Genomic DNA, 18150 nt, shown 5'->3' on the forward strand with positions numbered 1-18150 from the left:
TACAGTGTTCTTTGATTCCTTGAAAACTGTCAAGCTCGCTCTTTCTTCCATATCTTTCAGTGTGCTGTTCCCTCTGTTTGAAATGTTCTTCTGCTCCACTCTTTCTGTTTTGTTGTTAGTTGCCACTGAGTTATCCCCAACTCATGGCAACCTTATGTAGAAGAGAACGAGACATTGCCCGGTCCTGCACCATCTTCATGATCATTGATATGTTTGAGTCCATTGTTGAGGCTGTTGTGTCGTCCGTCTCATTGAGAATTTCCAACATTTTTGTTGGCTTTCTGCTTTACCAAACGTGATGTCCTTTTCCAGCAGCTGGTCTTCCTGATGACGTGACCAAAGCTAGCTCCTTTACTTGTTCAGGGTTTCAGGTTAGATGTCGCCTCAAGGAGGCTCATCCAAGCCCCTGTCCCTAATGTAAGTCACCTAGGCAGTTCTCTCTTACTTTCTTCATAGCACTTATTTTCTGTGTTCCTCTACTTATGTTTCCATTTACCTGCACCACCAGAATATGAGCTCCAAAAGGTAGATGGAAGAAGTAGATTGCTCACTGATGTATCTCCAGCATCTTGCACTTGTACCTGGCGCGTAGGTGATGATCGACAGGTGTTTGTTGAATAAATAAACAGAAGTAGGACTGAAGGCAGGTGAGTCTGTTAGAAGGCTTTCTTAATGGTTCAGATGATAGATTACAAAGTCAGCACTAAGGCAGTGGCTGCAGAAATGTGGATAGGAGAGTACAGGAGAAACGTGCAGGAAACGTCAAGGAGATATGTACAGGGGATTATTTGGAGAGAGAAGTGCTAAATCAGGCACATCAGAAGCGAGGAGTGATGGAGGAGAAGTCTTGGATGTCCCTTGGATTTCTGGATTCAGCAACTATATGTGTAATAGTGCCCGAAATAGAACCTAGAAGTATAGGGAAAGGCACGGTGGTAAAGTGGAATCCGGAGTTCTGTTTTGGACAATTGGCGTATGAGATGACTGGGAACAGTGATGTGAACGTGTACAACAAGCTTCTGAAAATCCCAGTCTGGGGCTAAGTGGGTAGGGATAATTTGGAGACATAACATCTCTAAGAAAGTAACCCTTTTTGTCTGTTTCTCTGTACCCAAGATGATGTTTGACATGTGGGAGAAAGCCAAATCCCTACCCTGACTAAGGCTGAAAACCCTGCGTCACTAAAGGAAAAACCTTGATTGTAGAGGAAGAATGGTTTCAGGAGGCTGACCATAATCCCCACAGCTCTCGTATCGGGTCCAGGAGAGACTCTGAATAAGTGATTTACTAACTGCTTGTTTCCATCTGCTAAACGGGGATGACTGGTATTTAAAAGCATTGTGACATCCTTGGACACGGTAACTGCCTACATGATTGCAAATTAGTGTTTTCATTCCACGTTAGTGATTTTCCTCTTATTCTTTTCCCAGGGGAAATGGAAAATTGCTGTTGACCCTTCTTGACATAAGCCGCCATGTGCGTTGCGACAGACTGGGTGCCAGAAGCCTCCTGGCATTCATTTGGAAATTCCCGTACACTCAGAATTCATATTTATAATATTTAACCTAAGATCAAAATAAAACATTTTTCAGTTTAGTTCCTACTCGTTCAGAATCTCAGTTTGGAATTTATCTACATCGAGGACTATTTGTCTGTTTAGGACTCTCAACTCAAAATGTGAGAGAGAGATGCAGTTTATATGCCCAGAGTCTAAATCCCAATCTCCCAAATCTGAGAACGCCCATTAGACCTTGCTGCCTTTTGTCTTAATAATTTCCAGAAATCTCTGTCAAGGTTTATGCTAGTGGTCTAAAACATAATGAATTTGACCAGGCATCTGAAATTCACTATGAATTGTCTAGGACTTTACAGAGGAACAATCTCACTCCAGCCTAGAAGAGCCTACACTTACAGTGGTCTCCAAGCTTTCTTATTGTTCACCTCTGTTAAAAAAGGGTTTAGAGCATGCATCTCAACGTATGTGTTCTAGAACATGTAAATGTACTGTGTAACTAATACGCTCATTATAAAACATGCCAATATGAGTTAAATGAGGTTAATAATATTTTTAAATGTCTTTCGAACTTTGGTGGCTTTTAGCTAATATGTCAAGGCTCAATTTAGAAGTAGGACCGGCTCATTGCTAACAATAGTGGCTATAAACTCACATTTCCATCTTGATAAATCCTCTTATTTTTATGGGGGCATCTTTTTGGCAAATCTGATTCGCTCGTCCTTGCTTTTACCTCATTCCGTGACTGAGAAAGAGCTTATACTAGCAACAAAAGGGTCAGCTCTGCCATTTTCTTATTGTTGACGGATTATCTTCAATCTGGGGTTTCCCTGCAGGAATCTTTTGAAGCCAATTTGTTTGTTTGGTGAAGTTTAGTCTAGTTAAAACCAGATTTTAGAATCTGAAAAATTCATTTAATCTGGCACAAAAAAGACTCTGCAGTATGTGAAAGCAAACAAACAAGTGGGATACCATGACTGAAGGAGCTTAACCGCCAAACATGACATGTGATCGTGAGCTGCTAAAGTATGACTGAACAAGGGTGCCAGCGTCAATCCGTACATTAAATATGGACAGTGCTCTTTTTTTTTTTTATTTTTAGATAAATAAAAATAGTCATTCTAATACTTCCCTTTCTTTTCCCACCTTCATCTTCCTCCCACTGAGTCTGAACCACCTGAGCAACAGGAATCTGACCCATCTTTTTCTAAACCACTATGCATTCCTTCACTCGCGGAGCTGAGTCCAGAAAGCAGAGGGTGGCATTTCTTTGTACTTTACCTTCAGGCAACTGGCTGAAACCATCCAATCTGCCTGGAATGTAATTTTGGTTTAAAAAGAACCAGAACTAATGGAAGAATAGAAGCAGCTTAACCCAAACTGTTTCTCATTCCACTGCCCTACAGAGAATAGAGAGGAGAGAAGGGGGGAGGTTTTGTGAATTCTGTGCTGTATGCTTTCTTTGAGGTTTGACTCATGGACACGTGTAAAATGGTACTGTGGGCACCTTCGGGCATAGTACATGCCTGGACCTGGGTGAGAGATGGGGTTTTTGCTTTAAAAGATTGAGAGATTTTGAGCTTTTGGAATATATTGGAAAAGTATCTCTTTTGTGACTGTCATTTCTTCTACCTCCCAGCCTTCTCCTGTTTAACGTCGTTTACACTTGCCTCCTAGTCCGTCAGAGCCCAAGTTAAGGTCTTTACCAAGTAACGCGTTTGTACCAGCAGGCATTTAGTAACGTAGCTAAGATTGTAAAATATATTCCCTTGTTATTTCTTAATGTGTCTGGAGCATCTTTCATTTGTGCCTCTTCATTGTTTGTGTCCCTCTGTGTTCCTTTTTAGTCAATTCTGGCATGTAGCGTAAACTTGCAATTATTACTATCTTTACAAGAAAATTAGATTTTACATTATTGCAGATTCCATTTTCTTTTTATTCAAAAGAAAGCCTTTTCAGGTTCCAATTTTCTTTCTTTTAGAAATTCTTGTTGGTATGCCTTCAACTGCAAAACTGATTATTTTGAATAACTGCAAATAGCTAACAAAGATTAAGTTGGATCATTTTACTACAAGTATTGAAATAGCGTGTTAGAATTGAATTATTAGTGATAATTAGGTAATGGGGGAGTTACGAATGTCAATACTGCTTTAGTCATGTAGACAGCACGTGATTCCATTGAGAGCCCAAGGTTTCCATGTAGACTCTTGTGAGTAGTTGGTTCATTGAGTTTTTTTAAGGTGATGGTGAATTCGTGGCCTGATTATTTGTACCCCAGCACTTATAAAAGATAAAAGAAGCACAATCTAAGTCCAGCAAATTCCCACTGCCTTGGAGGAGAGCGGGGTCGTTACAGAACTGAGCTTGGGAAATCAAGGCATGGGACTTTGTGCCTCAATTTGATCATCTGCCCAGCTCGGGACAAAAATTGCACTCACCCGCTACAATTAGTTGTAAAACACCTAGAACAATGCCTGGCACAGAGGAGGCACCCACCAAGTGCTAGCTATTAATTATTAGGAATTAATTCCTAGTAAGGTTTGCTCTTGGAGCCCTGGTGGCGCAGTGGTTACCATCTCGGCTGCTAACCAAAAGGTCACCAGTTCAAATCCACCAGCCGCTCCTAGGAAACCCTGTGGGGCAGTTCTACTCTGTCCTATAGGGTCGCTATAAGTTGGAATCGACCCAACGGCAGTGGGTTTGTTTTTTGTTTTTGCTGTGCCGGCCATCTGGTGTAGTTCAGAGATTCCTTTAAGCTACTTGGTACCTGGTGGCCGTTAGCATTGCTTTTGGACGTGTGCATAGAATGAGGTCATGCCTGTGTCTGTGTGCACACAGGTGTGCCCAGTGCTGACTGAAGGTGGCCCACAGCAGCCAGTCGGGGATAGCAGGGATAGCAGGGCCTGTTGAGGAAAGTTTCCATAGAGCTATGACCGTTGTGGAACCCTGGCGGCATAGTGGTTAAGTGCTATGTCTGCTAACGAAAAGGTTGGCAGTTCAAATCCACCAGCTCTCCTTGGAAACTCTCCGGGGCAGCTCTGCTCTGTCCTGAAGGATCACTATGAGTCGGAACCAACTCAACGGCAATGGGTTATGACCACTGAGAAAGGGATTGGGTTACAGAGCTCTTCAGTGGGGGCAGGACCATGCAGCCTCCTCTCCTGGCCTCTGAGTGCTTTTCCCACCCTCTACATGCCTCTCTGCCTCCCCCAACCCCCTTTGCACCTTTTGCCCAATTTCTATCACAGACTCAGCCTTCTCTCCCGTGAAGGCCTTGTTCGTAGCAGGGGGAGACTGTCGGAAGCTGTTCCTGCGCCCCCTTTCTTCAGTGCTCAGATCCCCCCACTGTCCTCTCTTGTCTCTCCCCCATCCTCCTTTCTCTTTTCTTGGTAGAAATCAGAGGAGATTTGTGGGAGTTTTGTAGGGCTGCTTACATGGAGGTTGTAAATCCTGAGCCCTTCTATGTGACTTTCCCCTTCCACTCTCTTTTCTCTCCAAATTGAGTTTTTATCGAGCCTGAAACGTAATCAGTAATTTGGACAATACCACTAAATTTGTGTTAGCTATTTGAAAGTTACATTGTTAACAAAATAATTTCCACTTATGAAGTCAAGTAATCCTATTAATCTTTACTTTCGTGAATTGGGAATAAATCTAGTCAGTTGGCAAATAGTGATTCAACACTTACTTTGTGCGAGGCGACCTGTCCGCTGCTTAAGGAAATACAGAGAAGCATCGAACAGGCTACCTAGGGGTTATTGTTAAACCGAGTGTCAGCCAAAGCCTGGTGAGCCAACCCAACCCCATCTGTCCGTGACATCCTCCACCTTGTGTGAACAGGTTTACTTTGGCTGAACTGCAGGCTAAGGGGTGTGCCTGTTCTACCCCAGTCTTCCACATGCTTCTTGCCCAAAGGCCAAGTCAAAAAGAACAGCTTCCTTAAATAACTCTGCTAGGTTTTTACAGATTAGGAGCCCTTCAGACAGTACACTCAGTCATTCTTTGTTTATTTGGACCAAGTGCACTTGAGGATAGAAAAGTATTAAGGGTTAAAAAGTGGCTGGAGGGCTGAGAGAATTCCTGCCCACTCTTTCTAGTCACGCTGGTCTCAAGAGATGTGGTCCCGTGCTGGAGAGGGAATTTGCCTGTCGTGCAAGACCCTGACCCTGTGTGTGCACCCGAAGCAGGCACGCGTTTTTATGTGCGCCTGTTAGTTTGAATTTGTGATACTGATCTGCTTTTTGTCCCTGCTGACGGTTATTATATCTTAATGGGCACAACACTACTCCAATGATCCTTGTGTATATAATTCTTGTAGTACAGAGCAGGTACCAGAGAGCCACATAAAAATGTTTGCCTCGATTTCCCGGCAAAAAAGGAGCCCAGAAACCAGACTTGACCAAGTAACAGATTTTTAAAGGTAAAGGAACCCAATAAAATTACCGGCTTTTCACAGCGTGTGTCTGCTTCCTTTTGACATATTGGGAGGTGTAGGTGAAATATTGGAACCGAACTGACAGTGTGAGCGGGGACGACTAAGGAGAGACGGAGGTAAAAGTAAGAACCACCAGCAATGATTGATATTGCAGTAGCAGTGAGTCCTTGGGGTCTCCCCTTTGTGGATTTGACACTTCACCTTTCTGACACCATCTGCAGGAACGTTGGTATAATGAACCCTGTACAGATAGGAGCGCAGGCCGGAACTACTTGGAACTACTGTATCTCAGGGCTTTGAGGCTTGCTGTGGAATGGTGTAGGCTGGTTTTTGTTTATTCAACTTATAAAAAGAAAATGTATGTTTGTGTATGTGTGTGAGAGAGACTTGAGAGTTTTTAAAGCGTCCAATGGAGGGCACTATCTAATCCTAGGTGACTCCGAAAACATTTTAATCAAAGAATGATTTCTTTTCTGCATTGTGATCGTGAGTTAACTAATTAAATGGGCTTATGTAACGGTTTATAAGTGTAACAGTGTCTTCAAGAATTATTTAATCAGAGAGCATTTGCTGATTTTCTGATACGCTGTTCCAGTACTTGGAGAATAGAAAGAATTGTCGGGCGTGGCCCTGTGGGAATTTAAACTGTATTTGGTGAACAGGAGGCAGAATTACATCCACGCAAGACAAGTCTCCTAGATTCCTAGGACTTCAGACCTTTGGCCAATAACTTCACCTTCCTTGGCCCCTCTGTAGACTAGAAATAATAGAACTAATTTAATTTCCTTAAGCTTTTGGGCCCAACCAGATAATCTCTTGATACTGCTTATTTGCCTCTGAATTTTATTTTACTTTTTTTTTTTTTTTTTTAAACACCCCTTTAGGGAAGAGGATAAATCTTGGTGGAGTACTTGGCATTGGCCTTGCGTTAATCTCTTTATCTACTTCTTGCTTCACCAGTCCTGTCCTTCTACCCCGCTCCTCCAGCCAAACCCGTTGCTGTCGGGCAACTCCGACTCATAGCGACCCTATAGGATGGTGTAGAACTGCCTCATAGGGTTTCCAAGGAGCAGCTGGTAGATTTAAACTGCCAGCTTTTTTGGTTAGCAGCTAAGCTCTTAACCACTGCGCCACCAGGGCTTCCCTCTTCCCCCAGGCCCTTGGAGAAAGATCAACAGTTATCTCCAGCTCTTAAGCACAACTGCTTATTTGTGTGGGTGGCACAAAGCTCTTCCCCCAGATCTAGGCTTAAAGTCTCAGAGTGGTTTTATGTTCCGGTTTCCTCAATCCCCACAGCTAGTTAGTAGTATTACTGTGATTGCCCTATAGGGTCTTTCTCCTCTGTCCTATCATTTCTGCCCACACTATTCAGGTTTTTGCTCCTTCTCGCCCATTGCAATGGGTTCCAAACTGGCCTTTCCAAGTTTTGACCTGTGCTGTGTAACATAAAGGTCCCTGAGTGGTGCAGATGGTTTGCGCTCACCCTAAAGGTTGACGGTTTGAACCCACTCAGCAGCACCACAGAAGAAAGGCCTGGTGATCTGCCTCCACAAAGATTACAGCCAAGAAAACCCTATGAAGCAGTTCTGCTCTGTAACACATGGGCTTGCCAAGAGCGGAATTGATTCCATGGCAGTGGGTTTGTTTTTTTCGGGTATGTAACATAACTTGGTTCAGTTCACTCCCCAGCTTGAAACTCATCAACGAGTCCCTACAAAACATTGACTGCATCGCAGATTCTAAATCGTGGCCTGATATTCTGCACGTTCTTGTCCCCAGTTTTGTTTGGAGCATTATCTCCATAGTCACCCTAATGAATTCTCTCTTCAAGCCAAAACTGAACTACCTGCTATTGCCTGATCGTTCCATGAGCCTTTCTGCATCTGCTTCTTCCACTTGGAAGGTCTTCCAGCAGATACTCATCGGCACTGCTTGTAAATGTACAAATTGTCATGGCTTGGAATGAGCTCGGCTTAATGGGATCACTAAAGGGATGTCTGCCTGAAGCAATTTAACAGGGAGACTTTTACTTTTGACCTGCTTTGTCTAACGTGTTGCTGCTTTTTGAAAACCTTTTTAGAGGTAAAACTAAAGGGAAATATTCTCATTGAAAACGGGAAAATTCATTTGTTACACTTCATTATCTTTTGGTATGGGCTATTCAGGCAAATTTAACTGTATTGAGTGTATGGGTGGGGACGTGATTATTCAACCCTACTGACTAAACCTTGGTTTTTTTAATGGGAAAATGTAGGGGGAAGGGGAACAACCTTAATTCAGAACCCCCCCGTAATAAAGTATGTTCATCTGATGAAATCCTGTCTCACTGTAAAGTCCCTATGTTCTCTCTCTTTTTAAAAAATATTTCATTGTGGTAAATACATATAATAAAGCATTTAAACATTTTTTACACGGACAATTCAGTGACATTAATTATGTTTGTCATGTTGTGCAACCATCCCCACTGTCCATTTCCTGATTTTTCCATCGTTCTTAACAGAAACTCCCTGCCCCCTGAGCAGTGATGCCTTCTTTCCCCTGTACTCTCATTTTTAAGCAACTTTTCCTGACACTCAGCCCAAGGATTTGTTCACTGGGAGTCCTGTGACATCTATCCCATCCACAAACCTTTATCGTATAGCCGTTAAACATCAGGTACTATGCTAGATGCTGGGGTCATCAAGACGCATAAGACAGCATCCTTCACTACAAGGCTCTTTCCGTAGAGTGGAGGAGGGAAACGGTTATGCAGTACACCATAATACAGGTTCTTCAAATAGATTACTACTCTTGCCCTTTGTCAGATATGAATGAGATGCCATGGCAGAGGAAAGCAGTGAGAACTTAATAATCCCAAGGTCAAGGATCCCCTTTCAAGGCAGGAAACACTTGACCTGGGCCTTGGAGGGTGCGGTGTGGGAACGGAGGAAGCCACAGTGTGTTCAGGAATGGGGAGTTGCCTGCCCAATGTAGCTGGAACGCGCAGGGCGCATGGAGGAAGTAGTGCAAGATGAGACTTGAAGTGTAGCTTGGGGCCAGGCAAGGAATGGGCTTAAAGAGCAGGCCAAGGAGTTTGGAATTCACCCAGTATTGAAAGTAGTCTCATCTGAGGTGCTTTAAACAGCAAAGAAAAATTTTGAGACCTGTGTTTTTCAAAAATTATAACTGGTGGTATGATGAAGGATGAATTGGTGGGAAAGACTAAAGTAGAAATTAGGTTACTTCCTCAGTGGACCCCGAGGTATGCTGTATTTCTCTTAAAACACTTGATACATTATTTTCTGTGATTGGAGTTATATGTGTATTTGGCTCTCCAATCAATAATACTTCCTGAAGCTGGACCTTGAGTGGGGTCTTGAAGGATGGAATGGGTTTAGTAGCAACTGCTCTTATCTAAAGCATCCAGGAATTCTTGAAAGTTGCATTCATAGCACAACTGAACTACTCAGTAGTTGGCAGACTTTTTTCTCTAATTCTTTACATACGTTAAGGGAGATAAAGGTATTAACAAACATTAAAACACATTAACAATGTGTATATTTAAAATTATAGTCATAGTGCATAGTTGCCATTTTGAGTTCATAGCATAATCCATGTGATTTGCTAAGCACTGTATACATATTACCTCACTTAATACTTTCAGTACGTGGTATAAGCCCCATTTTACAGATACGCTGAAACTTGGACAATTTACCCTGCCAGGATCACCTAGCAAGTAAGGGATCGGCTCTTCTCACCAGGATTTCCGTACACTCTCGTCCCCTTTGTTCTCTCAGTGATAGCCATGTTGGCCTTTTTCTGTGCCCCTTTCTGTTCCTTCATCAGAGACAACACAACTTATGCCTAGAATGTTCTTCTCCCAGATCTTTACAAACTGACCTCTTAAGGATTTTAGCTCAAATGTCACCTCCTCAAAGAAGCCTTCTGTCTTAGTCATCTAGAGCTGCTATAACAGAAATACCACAAGTGGACGGCTTTAACAAAGAGAAATTTATTTATTCACAGTAAAGTAGCTAAAAGTCCAAATTCAGGGCATCAGCTCCAGGGGAAGCCTTTCTCTATCTGTCAGCCTTCTCATCAGTCTTCCGCCAGACTAGGAGCTTCTCCGCGCAGGGACCCCAGGTCCAAAGGATGCGCTCTGCTCCCGGCACTGCTTTCTTGGTGGTATGAGGTCTCCCAATTCTCTGCTTGCTTCTCTTTCCTTTTATCTCTTGAAAGCTAAAAGGTGGTGCAGGCCACATCCCAGGGAAGCTCCCTTTACATTGGATCAGGGATGTGACCTTAGTAAGGGTGTTACAATCCCACCCTCATGTTCTTTAACATAAAATTACAGTCACAAAATGGAGGACAACCACACAGTACTGGGAATCATGGCCCAGCCAAATTGATACACACATTTCTGGGGGGACATAATCCATGACACCTTTCTTGATCATCTTGTCTCATGTTGCCCATTTTCCTATTTTACTTTCTTCATAGTAGATTGTCATTTGCAATTATTTATTTTCTGTTCCACACACTAGAATATAAATTCCATGAGACAAAGTACGTTACATGCGTTATACACTTCTGTATCCAGAGCATTTTGGAGCAGTCTCTGGACCTTGGTACACATTCAATAATTATGTATTCAAGGAGTGGGTGGGTGAATGGGTGGATAAATGCCTCCAAGGCCCACATTTATTCTCCGGTCTCGTCCTCACTAAGGGTTTTCTTGTTAGTTTTTCTTTCTACTACCTAGCACCTGGAGGAAAACTGACTGACCAGCCACGTAACCCATCAGACCATGTATCTGAGATCCAAGCTGATGAACTTTTTAAAACCAAAAATTTACTTACTGAGAAAAGATACCCACCGATCATTCTCTTTCTCATTAATGAAGATTACTTGATCATATCTTAAGCTTGTAGTTCGTGTACAGCACCTAAGATGTGTGATTAGTTTAAAAAACCGAAAAAAGAAAAAACAAACCGGTTGCCGTCGAGTCGATTCCCACTCATGGTGATCAGTTAGATGTGAAAATTTCGGATACATTATTTTTAGAATTTTATCTTTTCTTATTGCATTCCTGTTGGCTGATTTCTGTAGGAGAATATTGGAATTTCCAGAAAGCAGAAATTGTTCCTGGCTATTTTGTTTTTGTTTAAAGCATTAGAAGTTTAAACATACATAGTCTGTCTCATAAATTAGTGAGTTTGTATTATGTCCACACATAAAATAACAGTCCTGGGACGGTAAATTCTTTCAGTTTTTTCCTCAGACTACATTTTTCTTCAGTGGTTTCAGATCGGCCTTTTTGGAAGCGTAATTTCCCTTCTGTCTGGGTGGAATCTGAGATGACGCCCTTGGTCACTAGCATATTAACCCCTTCTTTGCTCACATCCACATGTAACTAGGGATAGCTGGCTGACTGACTCCTGAGTTAGAGAAGGTGGCCTGCGAAGGAATTTTGAGTACATTTCTCAGTGTTCTGTAAAGAGCTTGATCTTAGCTCCGTTAATTAACTTTGTTAAAATGGTATAAAGGGGCTCATATGATTCTAAACTAGAGAAGAAGCAAAACAGTTCAAAATCAACCTACCATTTACCTCGATCCCTTCCTTCTCCAGAAGCGTGGTGTAATGCCAATGGACAGAGTAATGGTTGACGAGCAGAATTTTAAGGCATTTCTAAATATCACTGGTTGGTTTAATAAAATTAATTAGCCTGCCACGGAAAAAATTTACTAGCGTGCTGGTTAATTTCACAGTCGAAAGTCAGAGAAGAGAGGTAGGGTGGAGGGAACAAACCTTATTAGTTTTGAATAATTATTTAAAGATGTGGACTTTGCCCATTCAAAACATCTTTGATAGTCAGTCATTATAGCTTTAAAATCTCAATGTTTGTGCCCCACTACATATGGAAGGAACCTCCCTAGATGAAATCATATGCACATTAGTTAATAGCTAAGTGACTTATTTAAGATGCAGAACAAGAAGAATCCTAATAAAACCAGGTCATGAGAAGTTGCCTTAAAGACTGGCTTATGGGAGGTTTCCATAATCTTAATTTGCCATTGATGCAATTATTGTTTTTTCTTGTCTTTTTAATCCAAACAAGATGTTTGCAGTGGTCATAGAAAGGTGCCTCAAATCACATGCCTGAATTCATTTAATTTGCTAACATTGATGTTTTTTTCCCTCTCTCTTCCTGGTAATGGTCAAGAGTCGGTTCTGGTGCATTAGGTACTAAATCTCTTCAATTACCAGCCGGGAAGAAAGATTTAAAATTGTGCCTCAAACTTACAGACTGATTGAGTTTTAAAACACAAACACTTCTCCTGTGGAGCCTAAATTAAGCTGCAGAAAGGACACAGAGCTTGAGGAATTAAACAAGGCAGCGCCAAGGCCCAGACCCGTGATAGGAACCATTCTGATTCCTTTCATTTGTGCCCCCTGATGCAAAATGAAACGGCACAACGTGTGTAAGAAAGTGTGATATTACATTGCTCGGAAGCTGGACTTGGAGAAAGTGTTGGTATGGGGGCATCTAATCAAATCCCTTTTCCTTTTTTTCTTGTTTTCTTCTTTTTGGATGCCCGGCAGCTATTTTCAACGTGGATGACTCTGTGGTTGATCTGGAGACGCTGGCGGCCTTGTATGAAAATGTGAGTGTCAAAGACATACAAAGCTGACGTTTTTGTACTTCCATATCTTTACCGATAAAAAACGTTAAGGTCTAAAAATGGAGTCTGTGTGACTCCTTCCACCTGAAAAATCACTGAGCCGTTCACAGTCTTTGGTAGTAAGGATTTGGACCTTGCATGAGAAATGGAGGTACAGAAACACAGGTTCGAATGAGACTACACATGGCAAAAGCGCTAGGTTCCTGGCTTCCGCTTTGGATCTGGGTTAGGAAATCTCATTGCACACCTACAGGTGGTTCAAGGTGGAGACCACTTATATGCCGTGGAACCCAGCCCTGTTACTTGCTATCCCAGGGAAGTTAAGCTACCTGTTTAATGTCGGTATACACCCATGTCTCCTTTTGAGAAATGGGAATATTAATACCAGTTTGGAGGATTACTCCAAATCAAGTGAGCTGATGGCATTGAACGTGGGAAGCGGTATAGAATGGAGGGTGTGTGTTTGGGATCTTAGGTTTGAAGTCCAGCTCTACCATTGTCTACTGAGTGACCGTGACCAGTTACTTAAACTCCCTAAGCCCGTTGGATCATTAGTATGACGGGGCTTGTAATGGGTTCTCCCTAATTTTTGGGTGCGTATGAGTATTAAATGGGAAATCAGTATTTAAAGCTGTAGCAATGTGTTGTGAAGAGTGAACAACATTGTACATACATAAGGTCTTTTGATTTGGGTGATATGTACAAATCACCAGCAGAATCTGTAGGCTCTCCTGAGATGACACAGGAGAGTTAGAATCCCCACAGTTGTTACCTGTTCTGGCGTACTAACTGTGAAAACGTAGACTGAACCAGATCCTCTTCTACGTAAGTAGTGGTATTTCCCAGAAAGCTGCCTGGAGCTCTGTAGTATGCTATAGTCACCGAGTTCAAAAAATGTTGCATTTCAATACTTGTGGTCCCCTGGTACCTTAAGTCTCTTTTATAGAAAATGTCCATAGTTTAATGTTCCAGGCCTGGAGGGATTGACAATTCCCTGCTCATTTTCATGTCCTTTATATATGTTGTTGTACGCGCTTGAGTTGGTTTTCGACTCCTAATGACTCCATGTGACAGAGTAGAACTGCCCCGTAGGGTTTTCTTGGTTGTAATCTTTACAGAGGCAGATCACCAGGTCTTTCTCCTTTGGAGCCACTGGGTAGGTTCCAACTGCCAGCTTTTCAGTTAGCAGCCAAGGGCTTCACCATTGTGCCACCAGGGCTCCTTCCTTTATATGTCCCAGGAGCTGCATAGTACATCTGGGTGGGAACTTCTCACCTGTTTCCGTTAGTGAGGCGTCCATGAATAGACAAGAAAGCACACAAATGTCAGACCACCGGGAACTAACAGCACGTTTGTGGAGCACCTGGAGGGCGGCCCAGTGTGGTAGGAAAAGCCTGATTTACCAGTATTTAGGGCAAGCGCTTGTGGAATAATCTGTAAAATGAAGATGGAACAGTAGATGTTAGAGGACTTTGTGAAAGTCCTCTAGATAATAACATTTTGTCGTTACTGTGGGCTCAACGCCGTGCACGTGGTCAGTACTTGTCAGCTCACAGTAGAGGCAAGCCACACACAACTGAAACAGTGGAGAAATTGAGGGAAAAAAACCAAACCTCTTGCTGTCGAGTCGATTCCGACTCATAGCGACCCTAGAGGATACAGTAGAACCGCCCTGTAGGGTTTCCAAGGAGCGGCTGGTGGATTTGAACTGCTGGCCTTTTGGTTAGCAGCCAAACGCTTAACCCCGGCACCACCAGGGCCCCTAAATTGAGAAAGTAAGTGATTAAATGCCAAAATACGCCATACAATGAGTGCTTACGAAACGCAGAAAAAGGGAAGGTGGCTACTAGAAATAGAAGGACTGAAGGTCTGTGCATGTCCAGATGGCTGGTCTGAGGGTAAGGAAGCAAATGCTGTGGACAGCTTGCCCCAGAGCCCTGGCTTCTGCATCCAGCTGAGGTCACTTGTTAGGACCGTTTGCACCAGACAAGTGGTTTCTCAGACTTCAGCAAGCCTCAGAATCTCCCAGAGGGCTTGCTGGGCCCACCCCGGAATTTCTTCTGTCTGGGGTGTGGGCCGTGATTTGCATTTCTAACCAGAGATGCTGAGGCATTTCTAACAAACGACAGGTGATGCCTGGCAGGGGCCAAGGGACCAGACTTTAAGATCCGCTGCTTTACACAGATTCTCAGTGGCCTTTTTTTTTTTCCTATTTCAATACAGAGAGCCCAAGAGGATGAATTGGTTAAAATAAGAAAGTATTACAAGACATCCAAAGAGGAAGAATTGAAGCTGCTGGATAAACCTGAACAGTAAGGACACTCGAACACTTTCCTGTTAGGCTAGAAGGAGAACTCAGTCTGCACCTTCCTGCCTCCCAGCCTGGAATAACCAAGGCTACGCTGTGCTGTGGGCTCCGTCACGGCGCATCACGCCCGTGACCTATTGCACACAGCAGGCTGACCCCGCTGCCAGGAAAAAGCAGCGCTGAGATCTGTGGGGCTGGATACTCTATCTCATCCCCCCTCTGCCCGTCACAGCTCCCCTTTCTTGTTCTTGCAACTTGTTAATTCCTCCTAGACTAAACATTTTGGCCAAAAGGGTAACCGAGGAAGGGAGAAGGCTTCGCTCTGTTTAAGGTTCTGCTGAAACAGTTAAAAAGATGACGTCAGAGCCACAGAATTCAAGTTAATTTTCCTAAATGCTCTATCCAGTAAATGCAGCCTGAATGAGCCAGCTTCCCCCCCGTCGCTCCACCTGCTCTGCCCAATTCAGATGTGACTTTTCCATCCTGTCTGTGCTCGTGCTGCTGCTTCTCTCCATCCAGCTTTGTGTCCGCTGTAGTCTCGGGTGTCACTCCACCCTCTCCGTAATCTCAAAACTCTGCTGCATGACTGAGCAACCCTTGTCCTTGGCTGGACTCCCTGCAGCATGTAAGCCACAGATCAGCCCCAGGGCCCCACCCAGTGTTTCAGGACCCAGAACTCTGTAAGAATTACAATGGGCCCAGAGCGACCCCAGGGCTCCATTGCCTAATGCTGCCCAGTTCAGGTCACGCCTCTCAACCTGGAAATGAGGCAGGGAGGTGGAAAACAAAGAAGACATTGAGTGATCCGGTTTAGGGTAACATGCCAGCCCTAGAGGCGTCCGAAGTTACACGGATTGCACTGACACGTTCACACCTTGCCCCTGGGTCGTCTAGAGCTGCCCCACTCCCCGTGGAGACCTGGACCTTCAGGCCCAGAAAAACATTTCTAAGTAACTAGCAGGGGTGGCGTCTAGGTTTACCCAGTTATTGACAACCTTCATGATAACATTGGGTGCCTTGGATGAGTTGTTCTCACGTGGCGTGTGGGCCAGAAACCATCCTCCACCAAAGTTAGTTCACCGCCTAGGAATTTTGTGAATCAATGCAAATGGAGTCCTTGTGCCCTTTTGTTCAGTTTGCTGAAACCGTTCTCTTAACCGATTCCCAACACCACCAATCCTGTGTTCCATTCCCAAGTCATGTTTCCTAATATAGTAAGTTAATTCCTGCTAACATGCTAATGACTGATAATGAAGTGCCCAGTAATGGGATATTTGGACACTAGCTAGACCATGATGGGGTGTTTGGGGACAACCGGGCCTATCAAGTATTTCACTAGTGCCAGCTATATCAAGTTGGGCAGACAGGGACAGTTGGCAGACTGTCCCTGTAAAGGGCCAGATAATATATATTTTAGGCTTTATCAGTCATACCGTCTGTGATAATACTCAGCCCTGCCATTATTTTACAAAAGAACCCATAGACAATGCATAGAAAAATAAGCATGACTGTGTTCCAATTAAACTCTGTTATGGACACTGAAATTAGAATTCCATATCATTTTCACATGTCATAAAAGATTATCTCCCTATTGATTTTTTTCCCAACCATTTAAAAATGCAAAATCCATTCCTAGTTCATGGGCCATACAAAAACTCTCGGTAGGCTAGATTGGGCCCGAGGGCTGTAGTTTGCCAACCCCTGCTTTAAGCTATGGGAGTGGCCGACCCAGTGAAATGAACAGTAGGGATGGCATGGTATTTCTGCCACCTGAAGTGTTCCCCTTTCCCTTCTGTGTTATTGCCTTTGTAGCATTGTTTTTCCAGATTCATTTCCAGGACACAGAATAGTAGTGGCAGGTAATTAACAGACCACTTATTATCGCTGTTTTCTTTACTGACGCTCTTGACAGAAAAGTGTTCAAGTTTGTGTTGGCCATCGTGATGGCATTCAGAACAAGTAATGCCATCCCAGCAAAAAGGGCTCAAGCATTGCACTGGTGCGTCGAGGTGCCTGGGTCAAGTCACGCGGAATGAACGCCACCCCTGTGCACAGTGAAGCATTTGTCTGACTTGCAACAGCGTCTGATTCTCGGGCCATTTATTTGCCATTGGCTCCAGTGAGTCAACTATACGCCAGTTTTACCTGCTGGAAAATAAGAATGGTTTATAGTCTTAGCGTCACAATTTCCTGAGCCCTGCAGTGCCCGGACCTATAAATCACAGCGTGGAGAGGCTGGCCTCATCGCTCACCTCATCAGCTCTCTCACACCCGAGCGCCAGATTTAGAAAACCATATCCCACAGAGATGGCATATGCCTAGGACCAGCCTGACGGAGAGCCACCTCCTTCAGGGATGGTCCTGGACTCTCTTCGCCCCATGCCTTGTGAGGTGAGGCAGGGTTCTACTGGGTCTGGTTAGTCCTGACGCATGCCCATCACAGTCTATTGGGGTGCTCCATTCAGGATCCACAGCTGCCATGAGGCCCCCACAAAGAAGACACGTTGCCTTGTGAAGCAATGCTTGGCTACTGTACTCATCCGTGGACACACATAGGTTACAACAAGAAATTATGCTGTAAGCACAGCCCCAACTAAAAAGACACATCTGAGATAATCCCGTTCAGGAGCTTAGAGAGAGATAAACCAAGTGTTAGTTCCTCAGAAGCAATGGGTCACACTGCATCAATCTATTGTCAGCCGAGGAGCTGCTGTGGAATGTGCAATCCATCCACTGTGAGGCTCAGAACTTCTCTCATACACAGGCTGAAGTTACAGTCCTTCCTAGGGACGTAGGTGTGCATTGGGGAAAGAAGAGAAAGACCCCTTGCTTGTGGCTTCCTTGGGGGATATTTAGTCCTCTCTATTACTGACCATAGGGTGTAGGGATAGGCTAGCCCAAGAAAATCAGTCTATAAATATAAGTTTCAAGGTCCTACACTTGGGGATATTTAAAAGCATTATTCTCTTTGCCCATGGAGATTGAGTTTAAAGCACAGTTGGGGAGACAAGATATTTATCAGACCCTTGCTTCATAGCCTTTGAGACAACCTGTACTTGTGGGACTTGCCCAGATAAATGGGACGGGAGCTGTGGTGAGAGCTTTCTCAAGCCTTTGCATGGCTATTTTTGGTTTTGTTTTCACGTTTTTTTTTTTTTTTTTATTCTTGTGCTTTAAGTGAAACTCTACAATTCAAGTTAGTCTCTCATACAAAAATTTATACATGCATTT

General features: G+C 43.6%; 1 protein-coding gene across 2 annotated transcripts in view; it reads left to right on the forward strand.

The window, feature by feature from the left end:
• Nucleotides 1-18150, forward strand: part of FMN1 (formin 1) — a 471169-nt gene that overhangs the window by 288983 nt on the left and 164036 nt on the right. For both annotated transcript variants that reach the window (XM_012556758.2, XM_004380593.2), the window contains 2 exons: nt 12532-12593; nt 14835-14923. In XM_012556758.2, coding sequence (XP_012412212.1) covers nt 12532-12593; nt 14835-14923 — 151 coding nt within the window. The remainder of the gene's footprint in view (nt 1-12531; nt 12594-14834; nt 14924-18150) is intronic.

This window comes from Trichechus manatus, unplaced genomic scaffold (genome assembly GCF_000243295.1).
Source record: "Trichechus manatus latirostris isolate Lorelei unplaced genomic scaffold, TriManLat1.0 scaffold00076, whole genome shotgun sequence".
NCBI classification, from domain to species: Eukaryota; Metazoa; Chordata; class Mammalia; order Sirenia; family Trichechidae; genus Trichechus; species Trichechus manatus.